This window comes from Dioscorea cayenensis, chromosome 19 (genome assembly GCF_009730915.1).
Source record: "Dioscorea cayenensis subsp. rotundata cultivar TDr96_F1 chromosome 19, TDr96_F1_v2_PseudoChromosome.rev07_lg8_w22 25.fasta, whole genome shotgun sequence".
In the NCBI taxonomy this organism is placed as follows: Eukaryota; Viridiplantae; Streptophyta; class Magnoliopsida; order Dioscoreales; family Dioscoreaceae; genus Dioscorea; species Dioscorea cayenensis.
In genome coordinates, this window is record NC_052489.1 from 279504 (window position 1) to 301899 (window position 22396).

Consider the following 22396-nt stretch of genomic DNA (forward strand, 5'->3'; position numbering starts at 1 on the left):
ATTAAGTATTGCTATAGAGGAAATCATAGCTTTCCTACGCTGTTCTGTATGTGTTGAGTGTGCCTATAAGTAAAGATTTTATTTATTTATTTATTTATTTTTATTTTTAAATTTTATTTTTATCCATGTTTGCTTATCATTATTTTGGTATTTGTAGCAAGAATGGTCTGTTTTACTAGACATGCTTGAGCAATCTGCTTGTAATCCTGCCATTGCAAGTGTTCTTCTGAAGAGCATGCAACGTATCTTACAACTTGCTTTTGATGAAAGTTTGGCTTCATTTAAGTCACTTGATACAATTGCACGGGTACTTAAGGTTGCATGTATTCAAGCTCAAGAACTCAAAAAGTTTAAGAGTTCAATCCGGCAGTTGGATGACTTGAATCTAGATCTGAATAATTCAACTGGCATGGTTCACTCAAAAGAAGATCCTAATAAATGGGCCTCTTGTATGGAGTACTCCTTGGAGCTCTTTATTAGGTATCTCTCGTTGACAGATGATGCAAAACGTCTGGTATTGCATAATGCTGCTTGCATTGATTGCCTTTTTGATCTCTACTGGGAAGAAAATTGTCGAAACTCTATAATGGAACACATCATTGAATTAATTAAGGTATGGACACATCTTCCTGAGTTTCATTTATTGTAGAGTTGGTGTTTGTAGTTGTGTGTCTTATTATTATCTGCAGTTACCTCCATTATCCTCTGAAGACCAAACAGCAAAATTGTGGTTATGCTCGAAATACATGGAAACCTTTACTCGTGCAAAGGAAAGGGAGTCAGATTTTGCAGAAGTGGCACTTGATCTATTATCGAGAATGAGACATGTCCTTTTGACTGATCGCTTGGTACGCTATATTTGTGGCTGCAATTTATTCTTTGATACTGTAGACCATTTAATTTTGAAAGTGTTTAGAATTAACACATCAACTCAAATTTATGTTTTCTGGCAGTACTATCAGAAGCTCTTTTGTGATGGAGAGTGCTTTTTGCATATAATATCATTATTAAATGGAACCATTGATGACCAGAATGGGGAGCTGTTGCTGCTGAATGTCCTTGGTGTAATGGCTTTACTTCTTGCTGGAAATAATGAGTCAAAGGTGCTTTATCTTAGTTTCAGGCCGATAGAATTGTTAAATGAACTAGTGTTGTTGGTATTTGGTGGGTTATTTATTAGATATTAATATTGATCATGACCTTTGCTCCTTTATCGATATTCATGTTTGGTTTTTAGAAGTATTGAGTATTTCTTATTGAACTTATGAAGCATTGCTCATCTAATTATATGAGTTTATTTTTCCATATTCATGTCTTAACATATCATCATTTCGAGAGTTAATCATCTTTTCTTATTGAAGGTGATGTATTCTACTGTTCAAGTGATCTCTTTATTATCCTCTTAAATTTTTTAATTTCACGTAGTGATAAATTTGCCCACTTATCTTGTGCATTACTTTACTAAACTTCAATCAGAAATAATTGATATTTCATCTGTGGATCTCACTGTCACTACTCTATGATATCTTGGGACTGGTAGCACCGGTTGAGACCATTACCCCTTTGGGGAATGCAAATTTGACCAAGTTTTGACCATTCTGGTGTGTTACCATGTTTACTTATTTATATAGAAATCAACGCATTTATCTTTTCCACATCGCCATGCTTCATAAATGCATTTTCAAAAATGTAAAAGTTAAGTGTGTGGAGCTTCCTTGATTTTTTTAGCATATCACATTGAATTCTAATGATCACAATAAAATATTACATGATAATGGTTTTGAACCACTTTATGCTGGCGATGCCTCCTTTAGCATAGAGATATTTGCCTATATGTTATAGAGATAGCTAGTTTAGCCTATAATTAGAGATGCATCTCTTGAAGGATTGGTTGTCATTTCTAATGCAATGCATGTTAAAAAAGTCTTGCATGTTCTTCTAACGCGATAGCTGAATATCTATTCTCATTAGGTTCATCCGCCAAAGATAATTTCTGGACGCTTAAATGTGTTGTCTGATGTAGAATAACAGAGGCAATCCTAGCTAGGGCATCTAGGCAATCATACCTAGAGAATCTAAGCGATCAGACTTGAAGGATTCACACTCACCCTCTAGCATAAAGCTTAGATAGCTGAAGTCATTCGTTAACTCATTAACTAATTTCTTAGAAAAGATCCGTCACTTTTATAGATATTAGAGCCCTTATACAAGTGAATTTGAATACAAATAAAGTTGATGGACTAATAGTATTTGTCGAAGCTAGAATATATTTAAACTTTTTGAAGTTATTTTGATTTAATTGTTAAAACTTTCAAGAGTTCAGTTTATTATCTCATTCTTTGCAGGTTGCCCTTAGAGCATTAGTAGGCGTGGGTTATCAAACATTACAGAGTTTGCTTTTAGACTTTTGTAAGTCAAGGTTTAGTGAGGAATTTCTGAACGCTCTTCTTGACATGCTTGTTGATGGAAAGTTCGATGTGAAAGACACAGCTATAATCAAGGTAATCGGATACTGAACATGCTACTTGTGAATTTGGAATCATTTTGCTACTCACAGTAAATACTAACATGGAAATATGGATTATATTTGTTGCATTGACATAGCCTATTGCATTTTTGAATTTCATTGTTGTCACTGCAGAATGAAGATGTGATTTTACTTTTCGCCAATATTCTTCAAAAGGTCAGTATTTGTGAGCTTATATGATATTTGCCTCTTGATAGTTTTACTTTCGTTGGTTGTAATTTCCAATCAACAAATTTTGGTTGGCAGAGCAGTGCCCCTCTAAAGCATTATGGGCTTGATGTTCTTCTGAAATTGCTAAAGGATTCAATTGCCAACCGGACTTCATGTTCACGAGCAGGACTGCTTAGCTTTCTTCTAGATTGGTTTGTCATTGAGGATAATGATGATATGATTTCAAAAATTGCACAACTTATTCAAGTCATTGGGGGACATAGCATATCTGGAAAGGACATCCGGAAAATATTTGCTCTTCTTCGCAGCGACAAAATTCGATGCAGTCAATTCTATAGTTCTTTGCTTTTGAGCACTGTCAGTTTTATGCTCAAGGAAAAAGGGCCTGAAGCTTTTTTCGAGTTCAGTGGATACGATTCTGTATGTCTTCACGTACTTAATGCTGCCATGCTGTTTATACTGCCATAATTATTTCATATCCGTGTGTTTTTTCTTTTATAAACATAGAATTTCATGAATTTGATTCAGACAAAGTGGTTATTGTTTTTGATCTTTTGCTGAGAGCCTGTGGCTACCTTCTATTGGTAAGCTATAGGCAATGTTTTGCATCCTCACTGCAAAATGGGAAGAATCCATGAAATTTAAAAGCTTCATAGCTCCGTCTAAGAAATTCAAATCGTAGTCTTATCTGATTGATAAAAGTAATGCTTGAACATGCTTCCATGTCCAATTTTCATTCTCCAGTGCTTAAAGTGAAATTATGTTTCTTCCTCATGTAACTTATTTTTCTAGGGAAACTGAATGATGAATTACGATTGATAGAAATGCAGAAATCTTATTGTTGTATTACTTTAGATGTCTTCTTTCTTCCGCTTTTTTTTTTATTTTCCTACGTTACTTATTATTGTTGTATCTGCTATTTCAATCAATTTTTTGGCCCTTTTTCTTTTACCATGGCTCCGTTTTTATGACACAATTCTTTGGTAGTTACGTGCCTGTGAACCAAGTTCGATCCTTCTCATATTCAAAACAAGGTTCTATACTAATGCAAAATTCCTTTTTTTAAGATTTGATATCAAATGTGTTCTTCCAATGTAAAATGTACCCCCAAAGTTTATGTATTTGCTTTTTAGTTTCATTTCACGCTGCCAAGGAATAAATATAATTTTTCTGGATTTTTTTTGGCGAAATATCATGCTTGGTATTTTTAATTCTTCTGAGGCCCCATGGCCATTTCTGTTCAGATTTTGCTAGACTATCTTTGAATTTCATGAAACCAGTAAATGATGTTGGCTTGCATCTTTTAGGGAATTGTTATTAAAACACCAGTCCAATGGCCATGCAGTAAGGGTTTTTCCTTTACTTGCTGGCTCAGGGTGGAGGACTTCCGTGAAACTGGAATGATGGGCTTATTTTGCTTCCTTACTGATAATGGAAGGGGATGCTTGGCAATGCTGGGACAAGACAAGATGTATTTCGAGGTAAAAACTTGTTTACAAAATCTATCCATGTTATTCTTAGGATTTCAGACCAAGGTCAATTGAACTTTCATTTGGTTTAAAGTAGGTTCTTCACTCTAGGCACAGAAAGTATCTCGTTAGGATGATCATATTCTGTGTGCATGGCCATTTATGCTTTTACAGGTTTACTTAAAATTATGGTCTTAAAAATCGCCGAGCTACTATCAGTCGATATCAGCTTTAGTCAAACTTAAACCAATTCCAGGCCAATTTAGGTTCTATTGGTCAATTTTGGCCCTGATTTGGATTTTTTATTTTATTTTATTTTTATACTGGCTGATCCCTTGAGTTGAATTGGCCGCTGTTGTACATAAGGCCAACACTTCTTGAAATCTTTACTTTGGATTGGCACGAGGCTTTGGATGAACTTTTTGCTTCTCATTTATTTATAAATTTTAATTGATGTTTGAAGTTATGCATTCTGCTGCTTTGTTACCCAAACGGTTTTTTATTTTTTTTATTTTTTACAGTCCATCAACCAAAAGCTGCAGTCTGTTTCTTTGCCAATCAACATTCTTCCCAATAAATGGCATTTTCTTACCATTACCCACAGTATTGGAAGAGCATTTTCTGGGGGGAGCACAGTAAAGTGTTATATTGATGGTGTTCTTATATCTTCTGAGAAATGCAGGTCAGTTGACGCCTTAATTATTCTTCATTGTCATCTTTCAATATAATTCTCTCTCTCTCTCTCTCTCTCTCTCTCTCTTCTTTTTCCTTTTTTCTGATTTAGAAGTTGTAAATGTCCTCTAACTGGCATCTGTATCTCTCTCTCTCCTTTTTCCTTTTTTCTGTTTTAGAAGTTGTAAATGTCCTCTCACTGGCATCTGTATAATACAGGTATGCAAAAATTAGTGAGGTTCTAACACATTGCAGAATAGGAACTGATTGTAGATCAAAGGACACAGAAAGTCAATTTCCTGCTGAGAAGGCATATCCTTTCCATGGTCAAATTGGTCCAATATATATATTTAGTGATTGCCTTTCATCCGAGCAAATCAAAGGCATATTCTGCTTGGGGCCAAGTTATATGTATTCATTCTTCTGTGATGAAGTTCCTCTGACTTTGGATATTGCATTTTCCAATGGAATTTTTGATGCAAAAGATGGCCTTTCATCAAAGATCCTTTTTGGTCTAAATGCTCAGGTTGTTATTATTATTATTACCATTGTTGCTTTTCCAAAAAGTTTTATGGCATTGTTTCCGTGAGAATATCAGAATTATCGATGGAAGAAAATAACAACTTTTTCTGCAGGCTAGCAAAGGCAGAGCACTGTTTAATGTTACAACGGTGCTTGATAATCTTTCTGAAGATGATTTCATAGTTGCAACAGTGATGAATGGGACACAATTATGTTCTCGGCGCTTGCTGCAAGAGATCATTTACTGTGTTGGTGGTGCTTTTGTATTTTTCCCCCTTCTGACCGACTTTGATAGGTTTCAAGGTCACAAGGGAGAGAATGAGTATACAATGATGAAGATAATGAGTGATAAACTCCCAGCTCAAGTTATTGAGCTTATAGCTTCTTTTTTAGATGGGAAACTTGCAAATCAGCAGCATATGCATCACCATTCGGGATTTGCTGTTCTTGGTTTCTTGTTTGAATCAATTCCTACTAAATATTTGAATATGGAAACACTTTCATCTTTGAAATATTTGTTTGAAGTTCTGAGAAGTTGTGGTAATATGATCTCACTTGCACTCTTAATCATAGAATCGCTAGAAAGGTTATGTTGTTACCTCCTTGGACATTCATATGAATTTCTTTTCTGTTTTGTTGCACAGGTATGTCTGAGTTGCTCCTGAAAGATGCTATTTTGCGGATTTACTTGAATCCTCAGATCTGGGTGTATGCAAACTATGAGGTGCAAAGGGACCTGTATTTGTATCTTATTCACTATTTTGAAACCGATAGAAGCTTGTCTCCTTCATTGCTTGGGTTTCCATGGATTATTGACATGATATGCCAATTTTACTGTGACAACACAAGCCTTTTAGGAAGCAAGTCTTATTTGCATTCCATAGCCAGAGAAGTAATTGGAGAGCGACCAATCTCCGAAGAAGTTCGAAAGATTCGGCTTCTTTTACTAAGTCTCGGAGAAATAAGTCTAAGGTAAAGTTTCTATGCACATATTTTTTGTGGCCATGCTTTCAATGTGTTTGTTTCTTACAGTTTATTACTCTAGCAAATTTTATTGCCATTACAACTCTTTTTCTTCTTTAATGTGTCAATTAATAATGTTTTGCAGGCAGAAAATTTCAGCGTCTGATATAACAGCTATAATTGCATTTTTTGAAAGAACCCAGGATATGGTATGCATTGAGGATGTGCTGCACATGATTATTCGTGCTCTTTCGCATAAGTCGCTGTTAGCATCATTCTTGGAACAAGTTAATTTACTTGGTGGCTGTCATGTCTTCATTAATCTTCTTGAGAGGTGTGCATTCTGTCTGTTGAGCTAATAAACTTTCTTTGCCTCCACAACTTCTCTTTTGTGTGAAGCTTTTTGCACAATTCCAACTTCTCAATATAGGAAATAGGTGCCCTACCATGCTTATCATTAGCCTGTTTAAATAACATCTGTTGTAAATGCTTTCAGAATACTATATGATTTTCTGTAATCACTGCATCTAAAGTTTTGCATTTAGCCGGGTCTTTTTGTTTAATACACTTAAAACTTTTCTTCAAGCTAAGGGTAATCATCACATGAAGAGGCTTGGATAATGTCTAACCATTCCATTCATCACATTAGTCAAGTTGATCCGATTCGTTCTCAGAATCTCATCTATAGGTAATGCAAGATAGAACTTATGACCCAGGGGAGGTAGAACTCACTGGCAACAAGGCATAATCAAATTCAATAGATCTGTCTTGCATTTTGAAAGAGCAGTGTTGTTGGCTAGTTAATGATAAGCTATTAACTTATTATACTGTGATTTTCTTATGAGTTGATTTCATGTGTATATATTTTGTGAACCTTAGTATAGCTGCAGATAGCTGTAGATTATCTAAATTGAGAATGCCCCTTTACTTTTTCTTTGAAAATCCTGGTGTTCTCTCCACAAATTATAGATCTTTGTTGCTAGGACTCAGTTGAAAACTTTGAATGAATTAGTTTTAAATGGAAAATTTTATAAGGGACATAGAATAGCATGCACTTGCTTTGCCCTTGTTTTGCAGGAAAAACATTAATTTTGTTTTTTCAAGAATTTTATTTTATATTTTGATCATTATATTTTCAATAAATTCATGTTGTTTGGGATCTTTGGATGTCTTTATGGTGCTAAAACACACCCTCAACAAGGTCAAGAAACTGCCCGTGGAAGCTCAACATGGCTCCAAGATGAAGAACACGCCTCTGACACTTGCTTCAAGATTCCAATTAACATGCCCTGACCAGGCCCGTGGATGAAGGGGGTTTAATAATACCACGTGAGTGGCCGGGAACGTGCTAACGAACCACGTGAGTGGTGTTACACAATCCCTCCCACTTCTTCCCGTTGTCTCCATTTCCTTTAAAAATCGGCGTGATTTTGAAAAGGTGAAGCGGTTGAGACAAGCTTGGTTCTCACAGTTTTAAATACAAACTGAAATACTAACTGATTTTAAACATAAACCCATCAAATTTTAAACCTAAACCCTCCAGCCCCCTTCGAATCCTGCTCTCCCTATTCTTCGACCAGAAAGGATCCTACGGTAGCTCTTGTCAGGTTCCCGTTTCCGTTGCCTTTTGCAAAACTTAGTTTGGTTTCTTGATTTTTAATTCAGCTCTGAACAAACCCCAACCCCACTGCTGGATGTATATTGTTGGATCTTTTATGCAATGGTTTCTAGTAGTTACAATAGGTTCTTTTGTTGCGCAATTCATCTGACAGTATATAGCTCACAACCAAGAATTTTTTTTTCCCGGTATATTTAGAACGGGATCATCACTTTCACTGGAATATTCAATACCATCAAGACTATCTGTTGATTTGCTTAGACCGACATTACTTAGTCTTCCAACCAAGTATCATCGAATTTGCCAGCTTGATCAGTGTTTTTTTTAAATGAATTTGTAACCCTAACCGTGTTGTTGGGTGTATATTGTTGGGTTTTTCTATGCAATGGTTTTAAGTATTTGCAATAGGTTCTTTTGTTGTATTGCAATTCATCTGACAGTATATATAGCTCACAACGTTACATGCCCTCTTGTCTCATTTCAACAAGTACAATTAATAAAGCATAACTAATTTTATCCTATGAAGTCATTAGAAGAGATGGGCTTCTTTCTTGACAAAACTCTTGTGTTTTCTGGAACTGTAGCATGTATTGACCTAGGATCAGTCTCTTAATTTAGAGAGGAACTAGAACCTTAACCCTAAGCCAGAATGTGTCGTTAATTCTGTCAAAAAAAGAGCAAGTCACAGACTTGTTGCCACAAATTGTGTCACACACTATGCATAAACAGAGTGTGTTTTGATAACTTTCACATACTTGAACAGATGCTCTTTGATTGTTTTTGCAGGGTGTTTCTGATTTTGAATTTGTCATATGTTACAGATTTATGCTGTCTTTCTGGTTTCCTTTTTGACATATTTCTGTTATTTTATTTACTTGATCTTTCAGGGAGTTGGAGCCAATCAGGCTTCTTGGTTTGCAGCTAATGGGAAAGCTTTTAATTGGACTTCCCTCTGAGAAGAAAGGCACAAAATTTTTTAGTCTTCCAATTGGACGATCAAAATCCATCTCTGAAAATATCAGGAAGGGTGCAAGTATGAAACAACAGACAATATTTACTGCAATGTCAGATAGGTTGTTTAAGTTTCCATTATCAGACCATCTGTGTGCCACATTGTTTGATGTTCTTCTTGGAGGTGCTAGTCCTAAGCAGGTAATGTTGTAAAACATGTTGTTGGTTTTCCTTTGTAAATTTGACTTAGAATTATTTTCTGCGTTGCATCTTTATGCTAATAATATTCTTAAATTACATAAGTTCCAGGTTGATGGTTCTGATTTCCATCTGCAGGTTCTACAAAAATCCAGTCAATGGGAAAAAGAAAAAGATAATAAAAGCTTTTCTTCAAGGATCTCCTCCCATTTTTTCCTTCCTCATGTTTTGGTTTGCATTTTCAAATTTCTGGCAAGTTGCAATGACCTGACAGCACGGGAAAGAATGTTGAAGGACTTGTTTGAACTTCTTGATTCAAATCCCTCAAACATTGAGTGTCTGATGGTATTGACCGTTAGTCATTTCTTTGATCCTACACAATGAAATTTTTGTTCACTTGTCTTATTCTTATTTTGTCAGGAATATGGTTGGAATTCTTGGTTGGAGACATCTGTTAAACTTTACCGAACTTATGGTTTGGCATCACAAACACACTTCCAGAGCTCAGCTGTTACTGAACTTGCATTAATGAGAAATTTATTTTGTGTTGTCCTTTCTCATTATATACTCTCTGTGAAGGGTGGTTGGCATCAATTAGAAGAGACAGTGTATTTTTTGCTCTTGAACTTTGAAGAGGTAAGCATAAGCTACTTAGTTTATATGCAGCCATTTTGCCTTTTTATGTTTGAACCTGTACCTTCATGTCATTTATGCAACTATTTTGCTGCCAGGGCGAATTTCTCTTGCCCAATTTGCTCTTGAATATCTTTGAAGATCTTGTTGGAACTCTGGCTGAAGTATCTTCTGAAGAAAATATATTTGCTTCACAACCATCTCGGGACAATGCACTATACCTTTTAAAGCTTCTTGATGAGATGCTTATTCTTGAAATTGGTGAAAGTATATTGGTATGTGATCTAGCTGACAATATGCTCTACCATGTTTATTTTTACTGATAAGATGCTTATTATTGAAATGCTTTTCTAAGGGACTTTGATCATATTAGTCTCAGTTGGATTTTATTATGCTTCAATATATGGCAACAAAAAATGATTATAATAATGACAACTAGGCATTAATTCTGATATGTTGTCAGCTGTGCTAATGATTCTTGTAAAGAACTATTTTGGGTTAAGCACCAAATTTATCCCTCTTCTCACCTTTATCCAATGCAATTGTATATTTTTTTTTTAATTCTTTGCTACTTTTCCATTTCTTCTCTCCATTCACGTGAATTTTGGCTTTATTTAGAATTTGACTGAACCAATATAGGAGATCATCTCTGGTTTAGTGTAATATTAGCTCCATTGAGACATATTTTAAATTCATAAGTTTATTAAATATTTAAATAGTTGATAATGCAGATGAAATAAACAAGTATTCTTAGTTTTAATTATCTTATTTCTTTTCATGGTGCATTTGTTATTCTATGATTTGTATGATTGAACCATATTAAGTCTTCACTATCATTTCTTTTTGAGCTGCTTGTTTACCAATATTTTGAATAGTTCATTTCTAATTTTCTCTTGATTGTAGTCATTTATTTAAATATTTTGGCCACATTTTTCTCTTTTATGATCATTTGATTGTGTATAGCTGAACATTGTGAATCATAGCTCATAATTCTAATGGTAGTGTTGGAATATCTAAGCTTTAGTCTCTAAATCCTATGCATACTAAAATTTCAGTTCATAGTGAATCATAGTTCATAGTTGTCTCCTTTATGAACATTTTATTGTTTATAGCTCCACATTGTGAATCATAACTCGTTATTGTAATGGTAGTTTGGGATTATATACACTTCTCTATATCCTATGCATACGAAAATTTCAGTTCTTCAGTTTATTCCTGATCTACATAAATGCTTCAATGGATATCCTTGCTTTTGTCCGCAATATAATTTATCATCAGTTGGGATTTAGTTGCATAAAATGATTCCTTATGCTTGTTAGTTTCTATATCTTGTTTTGCAATTCATTTTTTTAATTACAAGTTCATTTCTGTTTATCTTTGCTGTTGCAGTTTCCTGGAATTGGTATTTCTTCAAGCATTGTATCTAACTCTGTGCAACTGGATATTCAAAAAGACATCAATTGTGCTGTTACTGAGATCTTGAGTACTGAAGCTGATGATCAACCTTTAAGGTATTGATTATTTCCATATCGGTTTTGGACAGATATGTGTACTTTCATTTGTAGTATGGGAGCTCTCTCTTACAATGGTGATTACTAAACATTTTACCTCCCTAGCCAGTAATCTTGGCTTCAGACATATTGCACCATCATTGTGAGTTGATCATTCTTGTCTCTGGCTGAAAGAGGCTTCTGGAGTATATGCATCAGATAGATAACTGATCTTTTCTAACTTGTGTCATGAAATTCCCAAGCTGTTCAATGTAGCACATAGGTTTACCAATAGGAGTGCAATTCAGGTTGGCGGGCATAAATGTGTCATGTTGGCTCATATATTCTTCAAAAACCTGCCTAACATGAACATGATACGATTAACTGAACATGTCAGAAATCGGAATACAACCACAATCTGATTATTATTCAGTTAACATGGCTAATGTGATGAATAAATGGGTCATACTTAATTTGTACACTTTTAAACATGATTGTAAATTTTATAACATACACAAATATAAAAATGTTTTTATCTAGTATGTAATACTGATATATATTTTACTCATTTATTATCCAATAATCAAATATTAATATATTAATATCACCATCCTGAATATCATGACTATCATTATAATTTTAAATTATATATTTAAATGTATATATATTTTTATGTTAAGTTCACTTGATTAAACACAACCTGATGTCACTAAAGCCCAACCCGCTTAATTCTGTGTCAAGTCACAAATTGCTAGTCCTAGGTTGCATGTTGTTTAATTCTTGATTAGAAATCATCACTTAAAAATAGGCTTCAGTTGTTGATCTTCTTTTCCAATTTATTCTTGGATAAAATATGCTTCTTGAGATCGATGTGCATGGTTACATTTAAGATTTTTTTTTTGTCTGTAACTATGTGTTGATTGGCTTTATTTAACTCAATTAAGTAGAAATGAGGGAGGTGAAAAGAGTCTTTGTGTCAGGTGAAAGGCGAGAGATTGGAAAATTTGGATCTATCTTATTTTTATGAAGATAATGGATTATTTTGGTCTAAATTCACTAACAATTTTCCAAGGAAAGGTGTGGTGCCGCTTTCAGTTCCTTATTAGCTGAATGTAAAAGGAATTTAAAACTGATCTAACAAGGCGACTCTTAAGGCTGAATGCATTTTGAGAAAGCAATAGCAAAAATGTAAAAAGAAGGGAAGTTAAGCGGATTTCCCAATTTGGTCATGTTCTGGCATTTAGGCTTGTTTAGGCTTGTTGATATAACTACGTGCCCTGGGCTGTTGAAATTTTGAAAGATTATTTACTAGAAAGACCTTTTAAGAAGAGGCCATCTGGTTAGTGAAAGCTCTGGGTAGGCGGAGGAGATGTCTATTTACATTTTTCCAGTGAGGTTTTTTCGCTTTCAAAAACCACTAACTTACTGATTTTCCTCCTATTTATGGTCTTTTGTAGGTAGAACCTGCATAACAGGATTTCTAGATTTCGTAGTGGCAATGTTTTCCCTATATAAATGTCATCCTACTGGTGTTCACAGCACTTCCAATCTCACAATTGCCTTTAACTTGAGGCTTCACAATAGGACTACTAAATGCTATGTTGTTGGTGTCTATCCATGTATACAAACCAAAATATAAGGTGTTCTCATGAAGTTGTTTGCAAAATATGATGCTATATACATAGCTTATTGCTAATCCTGAAACAGGTTTTTTTTTTTTTAATGAAAAAATCCCATTATATGACCAAAAGATAGCAGAGTTTAGATGTTATCGAAATGGTCAAAATGACCTGTACAATTTCCTGGTTGATATCGTGGTCTAGCATGTGAAGGATTGCAACTAGTTGCTGATAAGTATGAGCTCTTGTTAGATTTACTAATCTGCAATTGAAATTGTTCAGGCCTGAAAATGTAAGTAAATCTCTGGCTCAAGCAGCCAAACTTCTATCTATAAGTAGAAAATGTCTGGGCTTGGTGTGTGACAAGCATAAATGCAGTCTGTATACAGCTTCACTAGCATGATAGTTTGTTCAGATTCAGGAAAAATAAGTATGTTAATAGTCTCATCTGGAAGTTGGCATGTCTTCAAACTTTATTGCTAACATAAGAGCAAACTGTTTCATGTTGAAAGTAATTATTGTTTAGTTTCTTCCACCTGGCACTGCTAAACCTTGTTGATCCTAAAATTTATTCTTTTACCCATCTTACATTCTCATTGTTTATCTTTTTCTTTTAAATGCTCTTGTTTAATATCTTGATGTCCTTTTTTCTCCATCAAGACACTTTTCCTCAATTTGAATTCAGCACTGTTCATCATATTTTTATTGTTTTCTCCATTTAGTCAGTAACTTAATTGGGCTAATGTGCTTACCAGTTTATTGCAGACAAATCAAATTCTGCTGTCTGTCTATTTCGATGTCTTTATTTTGTGCAGTTGACAATTTGCTTAAATTTGTTTACAGAATTCCATGGAACTCTAAGTCTTGCAGACAGGCAGATAATATGGGTGCAGATGAGTATTTGGCTTTCTATGACAGAATATGGGTCCTAATTGGTGAACTTAATGGGAAAGGGGCAGGTAAGATGTTGCCTAAAAGTTCTCCTCTTGGTCTTCCATCCTTTGGACAAAGAGCGCGTGGATTGGTAGAGTCTTTGAATCTCCCAGCTGCAGAAATGGCTGCTGTAGTTGTATCTGGAGGACTTGGCAATGCATTGAGTGGGAAGGCAAATAAATATGTTGATAAAGCTATTCCATTGAGAGGAGAAAGGTGCCCAAGAATAATTTTCCATCTTTTAGTTCTGTATCTTTGTAAAGCTGATCTAGGAAGAGCATCAAAATGTGTTCAACAACTCATTTCATTGCTCCCTGCTCTTTTTATATCTGATGACGATCAAAGCAAGAACAAGCTACACTTATTCATTTGGTATCTTTTTATCACTGTTTGCCAAATCAATTTTGAATTAGGAATTATGATCTTGAACTATCCTGTTAATTTTTGATGATCAAGATGCTAAAATAAGAACTTGTCAAAATTTAATAGTTCTGATAGAAGATATTCTTTTGATTCTCTATGTCCAGGTCTCTACTGACAATTAGATCACAGCATGGGATGCAGGATGATGGTGCTCGTTTTCATATCATATCACACTTGCTTCTTGAAACAATGAACAGTGCAAAGGCTTTGCTTGCGACAAGTATATTATTCAAAGAGGAATCATATGAAGCAAGCAGCAACATGAAAGAAGCATCATATATTCTTAACATTATTCAAAGGGATCGAGTTCTTGCTGCGGTTTGTTTTACAACTTTTATAAGCAAAATTTCAAATGCATCTGCCTTCATTTTTTTTTTTTTTTGGGTTAAATACCATGGGCCATTCATGCGCGCACACACACATTTATCTTTATGTAAATATATTCATTTAAGGCCAGTAAATTACATGTATTATCTTGGAAACTATAAACTACCCGCATTCCTTTAAAAGCAAGATCTTTGTAGAAATGTCCTTTTAAGGGTATATATATATAGACACACACACAATGCATTTGTTGATCTTTATACCCTGCGAGGTTTTACAAACTATACACACCATTTTTTTGGTTTTACTGTGGAATAACACACACCACACACTAAATACCAGTTTCTGGATTTTATATTTGCAGTAGTTCATTTTGCATACTGAATATGTTCACTTTGATGAGAATCTATAATGTGGAATAGACATTTTTTTTAGCATTTCTGATGATATTAAGAATCATTATATTATTGTTCTGGTCTATCAAATTTCTTCAGGCTTGGTCTTTATTTATTTGTTTATTTTTTCATCTGAGTATGGCTTGGTCATTATTTCACAAATTAGTCAGTGTGATACAACATATATTTTTAATAACTGACCAGACTCCATTGTGGATAATATAATCATTTATTTCGACATTTATTCAAGCAGGCAGTTGATGAGGCAAAATACGTAAGAACTGTGCAAACTGATTGTATTAAGCAGTTGAAGGAGCTTCAGGTCAAGTTTGATGAGTATTCACATACAGAGCTAAATGAAAGGAAGGCATTTGAAGATGAGATGCAAGCTGACCTAAATGCTATTTGTTCTTCAGACAGTCATAGACGTGCCTCTTCCCAGCTTGCTCATGATGAGGACCATCAAATTGTTTCTGTAATATCTCTCTCTCTCTCTCTCTCTCTCTCGTGTGTGTGTGTTTTGTGACTAATGTATATATCACAATGTACGGAGGCATATTAGTGAGCATTTTGTTACTTTTAATTCAGGCGAAATGGATCCATTTGTCTCGTGCTTTAAGTGATGAAAGAGGTCCTTGGTCCTCTAATTCAGTTCCAACTAGTACTATAACACATTGGAAACTTGATAAAACTGAGGACAGGTGGCGACGTAGACCAAAATTGAAGCGCAATTATTGTTTTAATCAACAACTTTGTCATCCACCTCCCATTAAATCAGTTAGTGATACTAGCAATCCTTCGAGTGACTGTCACAGCAGCAGCCAAGTCCCTGATAAAGTGAAGCACTTTATTTTGAAAGGAGTCAGAGGAATTACTGAAGAAGGTGCTTCAGATCGTTGTCAAGATTCCAATGAGTCGGCCACCTTGAATAACTCCTATTCTGGTACTACCCCAGAGAATCAATCTCTAAAGCCCTCAGAAGACTGCTCAAATCAAGTAGACTTTGTTCCTGAGGGGAAGAACACACCCTACACTGGAGCAGATAGTCAATCAACTGAGGTGTGCCATCACTTTGTATGACTTTCCTTTAAAATTTAAGCAGGCTTTTGTGAAAATTCATTTTTCTGCAGGTTCAATTCTCAATTCCATGTGTTCTTGTGACGCCTAAAAGGAAATTGGCAGGGCATTTATCTCTCATGCAAAATGTTCTGCATTTTTTGGGGGAGTTTTTAGTTGAAGGAACTGCTGGTGCTTCTATTTTCAAGAACTTTGATTCTTTAAGAACTTCAGATGCCAACAAGCGTGATCTAGTTGGAGGGACCATAAATCTTGAGTTGAACCATGAAAAGGGAGGTACTGAGAAGATAAATACTAATGCTTTTCCAGATAATCAACCTACTAAAATTAAATGGCGTAGGAGGTGGAATGTTTCCAAGGTCTGAACTTGTAAGGTTGTTATGTTTCTCGATGCCAGCCTTTGTTTTTTGTCTAAACTCTAACTTTTTATTATTCCATTTTTCATGTTATTGGCAGATCAAAGCAGTTCATTTGACACGGTATCTGTTGCAATTTACAGCTATAGAGATTTTCTTCAATGATTTAGCTCAGGCTGTATTTCTCAATTTTGCTTCACAAAAAGATGCTAAACATGTCGGAACAGTAATAGTTTCGTTGAGGAATGAATCCTTGTTTCCGAGAGGAAGTCTCAAGGATAAAAGTGGAGTTATTTCTTTTGTTGATAGACGGACCGCTATTGAGATCGCTGAAACTTCTCGAGAGAGTTGGAGAAGAAGGGAAATAAGCAACTTTGAGTACTTAATGATATTAAATACACTTACTGGCAGATCCTACAATGATTTGACCCAGTATCCAGTCTTTCCTTGGGTACTGGCTGATTATTCCTCAGAAAAGCTTGACTTCAATAAATCCTCTACTTTTAGGGATCTTTCTAAACCAGTTGGGGCACTAGATGAAAAGCGTTTCCAGGTAAGGTTAACCTTAGTCTTTGTCTTGATTTGAAATTGAATAAGAAATGGAAGCCTGATACGTTTTAATTAATGTTACCATGCATAGGCTTTTGAGGACAGATACCGCAACTTTAGTGATCCTGATATTCCCAGGTACTAAATGCCACTTCCTCTACAAGTGTATGCTCTTTTGTCTAGCTTGTTGATGTTCACACCTTTGTTTGTGTGTATTATTTCAGCTTTTATTATGGATCTCATTATTCAAGCATGGGTATTGTGCTATTCTACCTGCTCAGGCTAGAGCCTTTTACAACCCTCCATCGTAGCTTGCAGGTGTGACATTGTTTCCCATTTCTCTTTACCACTCTGTTGTTTTTGGGTTCTTTGTATTGTGAAGATCGTTATCAGTCTATACTCAAACTCTCCATTTAATGGTTCAAATTGGCTTTCGTTCTTTATCATAACTATGTTTCCTCTTGTATGCTATTTGCTTGGCCAGGGTGGCAAATTTGATCATGCAGACCGTCTTTTCCATAGCATTGAGGGGACATATTGTAATTGCCTGTCTAACACCAGTGATGTTAAGGAGCTTATACCTGAATTCTTTTACATGCCTGAGTTCCTCGTTAATTCCAATTCATATCACCTGGGTGTGAAGCAAGATGGTGAACGGTTGGATGATGTTCTTCTCCCACCATGGGCGAAGGTATGTACTTTTCTTTGCCAATTATCGATTGACTATGTGTAGAAATCTCTTTGGAACATTTTCATTAGTTTTCTTGTGGAGAATGTATTGTCTTCTTCCTTTTTGTTTATTTATTTATTTTTTGGTATCCAAAATTCACTTGACTCATTGCATGTTGATTCATATGAAGCCCTATTTACAAAACTCTTTCCAATAAATATTATGGAGAATTTTGAATTCTAGGATAATTTTCACTTTCCTTGGTCGTCATTCATCAAAGAGTCCCTCCGTTTCTTTCTTTCTTACCTGTTTGTTTGAGTATATGTCCCTTTCAAGTAGTAATTGCAATTATTTTTTTATTAATCAACAACTATAAGTGACATTTGTTAAATATACTCCAAGTAAATGAAAGTGAAATTAAATTTTTTACCACTTAGACTTTTTGAGTAATGACTACATTTGTTCTCTTCCCTTGGGTGTTTGTGAATATTGCAATATTCTTGTATGCATAAAACTGACGTTGGACAAAATGAGCAGGTAAAAAGAATATAATAGTATTGACTACATATTTTTCTTGAGACCATTTAGTGGAACCTTTACATGTTTGTTACTTATTATGGTTGTTCACATTTAAGAGAATCTTCCTTCCTATTACATGTCATTAATGTGATGGGAGTTAGGCTTTCCATGTTATTGAAAAAGATGTTGAGATTAAGATAATAACGCAGGGCTCACCCGAAGAATTTATCTATCGAAACCGAGAAGCGCTTGAGAGTGAGTATGTGAGTTCCAATCTCCATCACTGGATAGACTTAGTATTTGGGTATAAGCAGCGTGGGAAGCCTGCAGTAGAGGTATGTTAGTTCCGTACTTTGGTCCCCAGTGGCTGGTGCGTTCTCACTAATCAAGTAATTTTCATAACAGGCTGCAAATGTGTTCTATTACTTGACTTATGAAGGTGCTGTTGATTTGGAATCAATGGATGATGTTTTACAGAGATCTGCTATAGAAGACCAGATAGCAAATTTCGGCCAAACACCAATTCAAATTTTTCGTAAAAAACATCCTAGAAGAGGACTACCGATTCCTATTGCTCATCCTCTATATTTTGCTCCTGCATCAATTACATTGACCTCAATTGTTTCTAGTACAACTTATTCCCCATCTGCAGTACTATTTGTCAATATAGTGGACTCAAATGTTGTAATTGTAAATCAGGGGCTTATCCTATCTGTAAAAACATGGCTCACAACCCAGTTACAATCTGGTGGAAACTTCACATTCTCTGGATCTCAGGTTGGTTGATTGGCCACAATTTGTGTGCCATATACCAGTGTTTTATAGATTTCTTTGTTTACTTTATCTATAAACTGTCGTTTTAGTTTGATGTGGATGCTCATACTTGTGTAGGATCCCTTTTTTGCCATTGGTTCTGATGTGCTGCCTCCTCGCAAAGTCGGTACTCCCTTGGCTGAGAATTTTGAGCTTAGAAGACAGTGCCTTGCAACAATGCATACTTCTGGTGAGAGTTACTTGGTTTCATGTGGTAACTGGGAAAATAGTTTCCAGATCATATCACTTAATGATGGGAGGATAGTGCAAAATATTTGTCAACATAAGGATGTGGTTAGCTGTGTTGCAGGTAAGCCTCTTATATGTCAGCAGAATTTTCTAGATTTCTTTTTCTTTATTTTCTACTTGCATCTAGTCTCTTTATAGGTGAAACATCTACCAGCCTGGCATAAACTTGCACACCTGTCAGCTAATTATTTTTTTGTCTAGTAACAAAAATGCTGCTATTAGAATGGAAGCTATATAGGAACAAGATCCTTCATTTTAATTTGCTTGATAAAACATTGGCTTGCCATTAAAGTAATACTTATAAAATAAAAAAAAAAAAGTTATAAAATGCTAACCAAATTATGTTTATGTTATAAATTGATTAATTGTCTGTTGAAATTTTCAGAAGTATTTCAATCTAAAAGAGAAGGAAAATGACCAATTAAAGCAACTAATAACCTATCATGTCTGATAGGGCCATGGCTATAACTTCTAAAAAATAATGGAAAGCAATATTTTATCAAGCAAAAAATTTCATTTGCATTTATAATGGACATGTTTGTTGAATCATAGAAATGTTCGAGTTTGTATCTCTGTGAAGATAGCAAATGATAGAACTAGCCACCAACAAAGGTTGGTCCTAGTGGTAGAGACTAGGGTCGTTTAAGCTAAGTGGTTTCTAGTTCTAATCCTTGTGTATTCACCTCTTTATGGGGCTCCTGGTACCTCGCCCCACTAGTTGTGGGTCAACAACCCAAAAAAATAAAAATGATAGAACCATCTCAGTAACAATCAATCTGATATATATTCGGAAAATGGAAAATATGATGTGCTGCTGTGAAAACACACTTCCACATGCTTAATGTCATCTGAATTCATCAAGACCAAGGAAAGCTCAAAAACAACTAATGAGATTTGCTGTTTGCTAGAATTGTTTGCCTGCAGTATCAGAACCGCATCAAGTTTTCATGCTTCTATATTAGCATCCATCACTTCCTAGACTGTGCTATATGATCATCTGCTATGTTTCATCTTTCATGATATATAAAGTTTGTTAATACCACAGTGACATCTGACGGGAGCATCCTCGCAACTGGAAGTTATGATACAACAATCATGATATGGCATGCTTGTCAAGGGAGATCATCAGAGAAAAGGTCACGTAACATACAAACTGATTTTCCACGAAAAGATCAAGTTGTCCAGCAAGCCCCTGTTCACATACTTTGCGGGCATGATGACATCATTACTTGCCTCTTTATCAGTACAGAGCTGGATATCGTTATCAGTGGATCAAAAGATGGAACTTGTATTTTCCACACCTTGAGGGAGGGAAGGTATGTAAGATCCATTAAACATCCATCTGGCTGCGCGTTGTCAAAGTTGGTTGCATCACAGCATGGGCGTCTGGTGTTTTATTCTGAGAATGATCTTGGTCTGCACATGTATTCTATTAATGGAAAGCATATTGCCTCTTCTGAGTCAAATGGTCGACTAAATTGCCTTGAACTTAGTAGTTGTGGACACTTCCTAGTTTGTGCTGGTGATCATGGGAATGTGGTTCTCCATTCGATGCATTCACTGGATGTTATAAGGAGATATGAAGGAACTGGGAAGATGATAGCATCTTTAGCTGTTACCCCTGAAGAATGTTTCATAGCTGGGACCAAAGATGGTAGTCTCCTCATATATTCAATTGAAAACCTTCACCTGCGTGGATCAAGCTTACCACGAAACATGAAGTTAAAAACTTCTACAATTTGATAATGCATGGAACTATTCTTTGGTGTCACATTTTGGCAGTGGTTACCATCAGAAGGTATCTAGTTTTCCTTTATAATTTCTTTTACTCTTATATATTACTTTTCATATATGGTGTATAGAGGGACATATGTTCCATTTTAGATAATTTTAAGAGTTTCTAAGATGTTTGTTTATTTTGAAGCAATTTTGCATGATTATCCATGGTGTAATCATACTACTTAGGTTTAGCCTTCCCTTGCAATAATTTGTTCACTATTAGGCATAGATAGTTGAACAAGAGAATAACTAAAGCCATAGTAGAGCTTCCTAGTGAAACTCAAGTTGACCATAGCTAAGGGGTGCTAAAGTCCAGCATTGGGTTTTATGGGATGGATGGTTGACTTGAATTTTAAGTGACCACCACTCAGTTAATTTGGGTCCACATGATATGTGCTTCAGATATAATGTTGGCCACCAAGCACGTAACTCGCACTGTATTATGACTTGAAAGTTACTGATCCCCTACCAGTGTGTATAGTTCAAATATTCTGCAGTGGGAAGCTGGATGTTTAGTGGCTGTTACTAACCTCATTCAGTCTGATTTAATCTCTGATAAGCAAGGCAACTTCACCTCTTGGCTGTAGTGAATTTGAACTCAATTTTGGTGTTGAACTAGTACCTTGTCATAAATTTGGCCATCATCTTGAACCTTGGCTCACTTAGAATAAGGCTGTGTCTGGACTGACGGAATGGCATAGAAATGAAAAAGAACAGAAGATTTGTGTAATATATTCTCTTCCATCTGCCTACAAATCATATTATTCTTAGTCCAACCAAGAAATTATTGTTATTCCCATTTGCTTTTCTTTTCCAGCATGGTTTCTAACACCAAAGATGATGCTCTAAGATTCATGACTCTGGACTGTTGTGTTTATATACGTAATGATCTTTTGTAGCTTTTGTTTTCATTTCATAGTTCTCTTTGTTTAAAATTGTTTGGTTTTAGTAAGTGGTTGTGATTATGAGTTCATGTAGGAAACCTTGGGCAACCATGAGTGATCGATATGCACGCTCTCGGTGTTGGGGCAAGGATAATGTGAGGTTTGTAAAACTAAAACTGCACACGATGAAACCTGGATCAGTTTGTGCAACTCTGATAGTGTGGTGCCATACTCATGTCAATCCTCATTGCCTGACATTCTTCTCAAAATTTTTTTTTTTTATCTGACTTACAGTATTGGCCTTCCAGTAACGATCTAAGAATTTCCTGAAGGGGTGATATGATGTTCTGATATGTGGGTGAATATGACACCTACTTGTATAGTGTATTTACTTGTTATTTTGATGAGTGCCATTGTCATGAACATATTGTAAATGCAGAGCTGCAGTATATAGTCAAAACAGTGAAGACTCCAAAGTCATATATGCTCATCCTTTGGTTGTTTAAGCTCATGTACTATTTTGATGTATTGACAAAACTATATATAGTGTGCAAGCATATAGAAGCTGTTTTTTCTATTGTTTGTGTGACCT

General features: G+C 35.3%; 1 protein-coding gene across 1 annotated transcript; it reads left to right on the forward strand.

Annotated features, from left to right (window-relative positions):
- Positions 1 to 163: 163 nt before the first annotated feature.
- On the forward strand, positions 164 to 22164 carry LOC120249706 (BEACH domain-containing protein B). The gene is made up of 31 exons (XM_039258311.1): positions 164 to 613; positions 690 to 848; positions 954 to 1103; positions 2346 to 2501; positions 2642 to 2683; positions 2774 to 3118; positions 4006 to 4179; positions 4689 to 4849; positions 5059 to 5365; positions 5475 to 5901; positions 6006 to 6333; positions 6470 to 6658; positions 8830 to 9094; positions 9230 to 9436; positions 9512 to 9727; positions 9823 to 9999; positions 11114 to 11235; positions 13677 to 14138; positions 14294 to 14507; positions 15162 to 15383; positions 15497 to 15967; positions 16039 to 16344; positions 16442 to 16894; positions 16982 to 17028; positions 17115 to 17208; positions 17375 to 17581; positions 18289 to 18414; positions 18485 to 18856; positions 18971 to 19202; positions 20187 to 20939; positions 21899 to 22164. The coding sequence occupies exons 1-30, from the start codon at positions 182 to 184 to the stop codon at positions 20882 to 20884; spliced, it is 7761 nt and encodes a 2586-aa protein (XP_039114245.1). The 5' UTR covers positions 164 to 181; the 3' UTR covers positions 20885 to 20939; positions 21899 to 22164.
- The last annotated feature ends 232 nt before the right edge of the window (positions 22165 to 22396 follow it).

Bases quoted from the DNA above. Each gene is read 5' to 3' on its own strand.
- LOC120249706 (XM_039258311.1), top strand. From the start codon at position 182: ATGCTTGAGCAATCTGCTTGTAATCCTGCCATTGCAAGTGTTCTTCTG. The intron at 2,502-2,641 runs GTAATCGGATAC...TTGTCACTGCAG, and splicing joins AAGACACAGCTATAATCAAG to AATGAAGATGTGATTTTACT. The intron at 9,095-9,229 runs GTAATGTTGTAA...TTCCATCTGCAG, and splicing joins GAGGTGCTAGTCCTAAGCAG to GTTCTACAAAAATCCAGTCA.